Here is a 6,567-nt window from a genome sequence, read left to right on the forward strand (position 1 = left end):
GAAAGAGAGAGAGAGAGAGAGAGAGAAAAAGTGAGACGAGAAAGTGGATCTGATCGTGTCAGGATGAGCGTCGACGCGTACGGTCCCAGCAGCCAGACCCTCACCTTCCTCGACACCGAGGAGACGGATTTGATCGGCGCGGACACTCAGGGTAGCGAGTTCGACTTCACTGACTTCACCCTACCGTCGCCGAGTCAGACTCAGGCCTCGCAACACGACGTTACCCAGACGCAGTCCAGTCAACCCGTTCAGGTTGGTTTTACATCCGTGTGTGTTGATCTCGCGTGTGTGTGCGCGCGCGCGTACTCATCTCTCGTCGCTTTCCCGGCGAAAATTATCGCCAGTTCTCGCGACGCGACGACCTCCCGGAGTTTGCCTCAGCCACGCGGCCTAACCTCTAACTGCGTTCCGCCCCGTCCCGTATCTTTCTGACCCCCGCGTCCTTCCCCCCCTCCCACCTTTGCCTCGATAGCGGAATCCTCCGTTTGAAACTTCCGGCGGGCGTGACCTTGCTCGCCCGCTGGAGAAACGCGTGACGACACCATCCCCGTCTCCCTCGCGCCCAGCTGCGAGCGACGAGGTTAGGTGCGGTCACTCTCTTCAGCATTCCGTGATGTTACGCAAGTCGCTTTCGCGGCTTCAAATGTAGCACGGATGATAGAATCCGAGCAGACGCTTAGCATTAATACGAGATAAGAGAAACGTAACGATGTATTTAATCCTGATAAGAGAATTTCTCCAACTTAAAATAAATTCGATAAAGAAAACACATCTTGTTCCATATAAATAAAGAGAAAAACGCGTTACAGTGTTTCTAGAAGAGATTAAACTTTTCCTTATTTTATTCTGCAGAAGTTCTTTTACTCGCATGTATCAAATAAATATTTTGTTTTTAATAACGTCTGCTTTAAACTTTGCATAACTTTTGCTCTCTTTGACTCCATTTCATAAATCACATAATATATCACTTTATCTTTGTTATTCATCGAATGTTAAACTGGAGTAAAATTATGTATCATGTATTTTATTGAACACAGCTTTTATAGAATTTGCTCTAATTTTGATTTATTTTGAAATATTTTCTAATGCTCCTGTAACACATTGTCATTTAGGTTAATGGAACGAATGGTAGCTCGTCATTAGATTTGAAGATTTCTGGAGCAGCTCAGAGTCTTGCTGAATTGCAATTTGAAGAGGAGGAAGAGGAAGCATACTATAACCGTGATTTACCTGATCATGCATGTAAATACTGCGGTATCCATGAAGCATCCTGTGTGGTTATGTGCAACGTCTGCCGGAAATGGTTCTGTAATGGACGCGGCAATACGTCAGGGTCTCACATTATCAATCATCTTGTCCGTGCTAAACACAAGGAAGTCACTTTACACAGGTAGTCTATTATGTTGATACAAAAGATATTATAAAGACGCATTAGAGAAATGCTGAAAATATTGAAAGTATTTAGAATATATTCTTTATTCTGTTTTAATTATGAATTTTTTAATTTGTTATAACTGAATGTCACTTTTTAGTTAAAATCCATTGACTTGTTGCAGAGATGGCCCTCTTGGGGAGACTGTTTTGGAATGTTATTCTTGTGCTACAAGAAATGTTTTTGTATTGGGCTTTATTCCTGCTAAAGCTGATTCCGTAGTTGTATTGCTATGTCGCCAGCCATGTGCGGCCCAGACTTCTTTGAAAGATATGAATTGGTAAGAATGAATTATCTCTATTTTAAGAAAACAAGATCTATTTTTGTGCGAATATTTTAGATGTAACACATCTAAAATATAATATTCATATATTACATACAAATACATTTCAATTACTTTTATATATTTAGGGATCAAGAACAATGGAAACCTTTGATCGAAGATCGCAGCTTTTTGTCTTGGTTAGTGAAGTTCCCGTCTGAACAAGAACAATTGAGAGCTAGACAAATCTCTGCGCAACAGATTAATAAATTGGAGGAATTATGGCGGGACAATGTTGATGCTACTTTCCAAGATTTAGAAAAACCTGGAGTGGATGAGGAACCGCAGCAGGTTCTATTACGCTACGAAGATGGATATCAGTATCAAAATATTTTTGGTCCACTTGTGAAATTGGAAGCCGATTACGATAAACGTTTGAAAGAATCTCAAACTCAAGAGAATATTGAAGTACGATGGGACGTAGGATTAAACAAGAAGACTATCGCGTATTTTATGCTGGCTAAAACGGATGGAGATATGAAATTGATGCATGGAGATGAATTGAGACTTCGTTACCTGGGAGAACTTCACAAGCCTTGGTCTGGCATTGGACACGTAATTAAAATTCCTGATAATTACGGGGAGGAAGTCGGAATTGAACTAAAAAATAATTCTGGAGCACCGACAGAATGTATTAGCAACTTTGTCGTTGACTTTATTTGGAAGAGCACGAGTTTTGATCGGTAAGATATCGACAAAAATTGCAATATATCGATATTGTTTTTTGTATAATTATTAATATAATTATAAATATTTTTATTTTATTATAGAATGCAATCCGCATTACGGAAATTTGCTGTGGATGATACATCTGTATCAGCTTACATATATCACAGATTATTAGGACATGAAGTAGAAGAGGTCCTGTTTCGTTGTCATCTCCCTAAACATTTTAGTGCACCGAATCTACCTGATTTAAATAGATCACAAGTGTATGCTGTGAAACATGCGATACAACGACCTTTATCTCTGATTCAAGGACCACCTGGAACAGGTAAAACCGTGACAAGCGCTACTATTGTATATCAATTGGTGAAACAGAATGGCGGCCCGGTTCTCGTATGCGCTCCTTCAAATACTGCCGTTGATCAATTGACCGAGAAAATACATAAATCAAATTTGAAAGTCGTACGATTGTGTGCCAAATCGCGAGAAGCCATAGATTCTCCAGTGAGTTTCCTCGCATTGCATAATCAAATAAAAAATATGGAGACAAACACCGAGTTACAGAAATTACAACAATTGAAAGACGAAACGGGCGAATTGTCGAGCGTCGACGAGAAGCGTTACAGACTTTTGAAGAAAGCGGCGGAGAAAGAGCTTCTCGAAGCGGCCGATGTAATTTGTTGCACCTGCGTCGGCGCTGGTGACCCGAGATTGCACAGATTGAAATTTCATTCCATACTTATCGATGAGAGCATGCAGGCTACTGAGCCAGAGTGCATGGTACCAGTTGTTCTAGGAGCGAAGCAATTAATCCTTGTTGGAGATCATTGTCAATTAGGCCCGGTGGTGATGTGCAAGAAAGCCGCTAGAGCCGGTTTATCTCAGTCTCTATTTGAAAGATTGGTAGTGTTAGGAATTAGGCCATTCCGTTTAGAAGTACAATATCGCATGCATCCTGATCTTTCGCGATTTCCATCTAATTTCTTCTACGAAGGTTCTCTGCAGAATGGCGTTTGTGCTGATGAAAGGAAGTTATTGAAAATTGACTTTCCCTGGCCTGCACCAGACAAACCGATGTTTTTCTATGTAACACAAGGTCAGGAAGAGATAGCCGGAAGTGGGACATCTTACTTAAATCGTACTGAAGCATCCAACGTGGAAAAGATAACGACGCGATTCTTACGTTGCGGTGTAAAACCGGAGCAGATTGGAGTGATAACCCCTTACGAAGGTCAACGGGCCTATCTTGTACAATATATGCAGTATCAAGGTTCTCTACACTCGAAATTATATCAAGAGATTGAAGTGGCGAGTGTGGATGCTTTTCAAGGACGAGAAAAGGATATTATAATAATGTCCTGTGTACGATCCAATGAACATCAGGGCATTGGATTCTTGAATGATCCCAGAAGATTGAACGTGGCATTGACTCGAGCAAAATATGGCATCATCATTGTAGGAAATCCCAAAGTGCTTTCGAAGCAACCGCTCTGGAATCATTTACTTAGCTTTTACAAGGAGCAGAAGGTGCTGGTCGAAGGACCGTTGAACAATTTGAAGGAGTCCATGATACAATTCGCTAAGCCAAAGAAACTCGTGAACGCAACCAATCCAGGCTCGCACTTTATGTCCACGTCGATGTACGATGCTCGCGAAGCTCTAATCCCCGGATCAGTGTACGATCGTTCTGGCACTCAAGTGAATGGCACGCAGAATCACAATCCGTACTACCAAAGAAACGTGCCGCTTGACATTTTCAGTCGTACTCATGATACTATCAGTTACATCAGCCCGGAACGCGCACAAGCAGCGATGAACAACATGCCTGTACCGGTTGGTATGTTTATGAACATGGCACACGTGCCGCCGCGTTTCTACAATCAACATCAGCAAGCATTACAAGCACGCCAGAATCAAAGAAACCGACGCGGTGTCACTGCTTCAGCGAGGAATAAATCAGGTCCGCGTATGGGTAAATTGAGTCAAACCGAGCAAAACACACAACCGTACAGTCAACCGGGTTTGCCACTGACGCAAGGCACAACTCAGGGCATGTCCCAGCCTGGTTTCAGTCTCTCACAACCTGGTCTCAGTCAGGCAGAACTTTCTCAGGACTCATTCGCGGTCGGCGAATTCCAATCACAGATGGACGGCCTGTTATCGCAGGACTCGACTTACCAAGGCGACCGAAGTGGCTTTTATCAGTCGGGCCAGTCGCAAGCCGGAGGACAGTTCTCACAGCCCTACTGAGCCGAGACCTACCTACGGCTGAGCAACGCAATTGCCATGCCATGAAGGCTCGTTCGACCAATTCTTCTTCGACCAACAACCACAAATCACTAACTGCGCAAAACGGTACGACGGCTCGACGATCGAGTACGATATTATGCAGCATATGCTCATGTCCTCGACGTGAGATAAAGGGGAGTGAAAGGAGAACGAAGGTTCCGTAAGCTAATTCGCCGTTGGAGGATTCCACCGTGGACGCGGAAACACGCAAGGCTTATGTATTTACTGACTAATAACAAGTGCAACTACAGCAGAGAAGGACATCCGTGCAGGTTGGAGAACAAACGACTTACTGTCAATCATCGTGACAAGCGCTTACTGTGAAAGGATCGTTTTATCGCAAGGATCGAATGATGTTATAACTAACAAAAGTAGGAATGATGACACAAGGAAAAAATGGATATAGAATGGAAGTATCACTTCACAATTTGACCGAATTTGACATTGTCAACATCACGTCACGCTCGGGTGAATCTACGATGAGAGAATTCGTAAATGATCTTTTTAAGTAATCTTTAAGCTATTGAATCGCACCAAAACGCCACACATTTCTTCCACCATCAAGGATTTGACATTCGAACTAAATGGAAAAAGTACAAAGGAAATTAAAAAGGAAATACACTTTGAATTCCTTTGTATCTACCATTACCTTGAACTGAAGAGTAGGTATACATGACCATACATACTTGTTACTCGAATGCGTGAGCGCACGTCACACATATTGAGAGTCGATATCGATTTCTCCGGCGGACTTTTGTCTATGGGAGTCGCCAATGTTGCATCATCGTCAGACAGTATGAAGCCAATGTTTCAACATTATCACGGAGATGGTACATCCTTTCTCAGAGGACCGGCACATCCGCCAGTCGTGAGAAATTCATCGGTGGTTTTGATCATGTTGATTAGTTTTTTCCTTATTTTATATCTATTGCTTATTTTACCGCAGGGGTCAACAGAGCGCACGATTGAAAGGATTGCTTTCTTTTGGTGGATCCTTAGCGGATGGGCTAGTGGTCAGCATGACCGAGAAACAGTATAGACGCACTGCTTACCAAAATATATTTGTTCTTTCTTTCGTGTATCGCGTTACATATCGTTCTTTAACCTTTTCGCAACGGCAAATGATAAATATTTGCGGTGTGACAAAACGTTACTCTAATTTAAGAGTATTGTTTCCGACGTTTCGAAATTGAAATATATAATTTCATCGCGTTGGATTTACATATTGTACAAATATAATCATGAATCGACGAGTAAGGAATTACTGAAATTTATTTAGAGATTTGATGACTGATCGAATTTTCTCTATCTACATGGGAAAACATTTCCCAGCGACGGTGGCTTCTCGTAGCGAAGAGGTTATTGCAAGAACGATAATTAATAAATTTAGGAAAAGCTCTTGATTTGTATTTCTTGGATATGGTATCTGCCATACTGCAAAAATCCTACATGACTATACATTATTGTGTGTTTCAGACATTACCATTATCCGTAATGGTACAAGTAACTCGTCACCATTCGAAATATTTCACTTATAAGTATGTATAGAATGTTCTATACAATTTTATTCGGATCACCTTTATGTTGCTTCCGAATCCCTGCCTCCAATTGTATAGTCTGCCTGTACTGGCTTCTGGCGGTAATATAAATTTATTATATTGCAATAGATTAAGTAATAATGTAACATGCATTATACAACACTAAATTGTTTTATTTCTTTTGTCCGACCAACAGCGCACCGCTAATATTATAGCAGATTATAATACTGAAATTTATTGTGAAATCTTATGGAAAAATAAATTTGGTTTGAAAGCACATACTGTCGCTTTCTTTTTCTTATCCTATAAACTGTTGTTTT

At 41.4% G+C, this 6,567-nt stretch overlaps 1 protein-coding gene across 1 annotated transcript; it reads left to right on the forward strand.

Moving 5' to 3' along the window:
* The first annotated feature begins 63 nt into the window (after positions 1–63).
* LOC105618749 (regulator of nonsense transcripts 1) lies at positions 64–4,670 on the forward strand. The gene is made up of 5 exons (XM_012200281.1): positions 64–252; positions 1,113–1,390; positions 1,557–1,712; positions 1,844–2,437; positions 2,525–4,670. Exons 1-5 carry the CDS (start codon positions 64–66, stop codon positions 4,668–4,670), a joined length of 3,363 nt encoding a protein of 1,120 aa, XP_012055671.1.
* Positions 4,671–6,567: the final 1,897 nt, after the last annotated feature.

Source organism: Atta cephalotes (assembly GCF_000143395.1).
Source record: "Atta cephalotes unplaced genomic scaffold scaffold00018, whole genome shotgun sequence".
Lineage (NCBI taxonomy): Eukaryota > Metazoa > Arthropoda > Insecta > Hymenoptera > Formicidae > Atta > Atta cephalotes.

Excerpts from the sequence above, each read along its gene's own strand:
- LOC105618749 (XM_012200281.1), top strand. The coding sequence starts at position 64 with ATGAGCGTCGACGCGTACGGTCCCAGCAGCCAGACCCTCACCTTCCTC. Across the intron at positions 253-1,112 it reads AGTCCAGTCAACCCGTTCAG|GTTAATGGAACGAATGGTAG; the intron begins GTTGGTTTTACA and ends ATTGTCATTTAG. Across the intron at positions 1,391-1,556 it reads AAGGAAGTCACTTTACACAG|AGATGGCCCTCTTGGGGAGA; the intron begins GTAGTCTATTAT and ends GACTTGTTGCAG.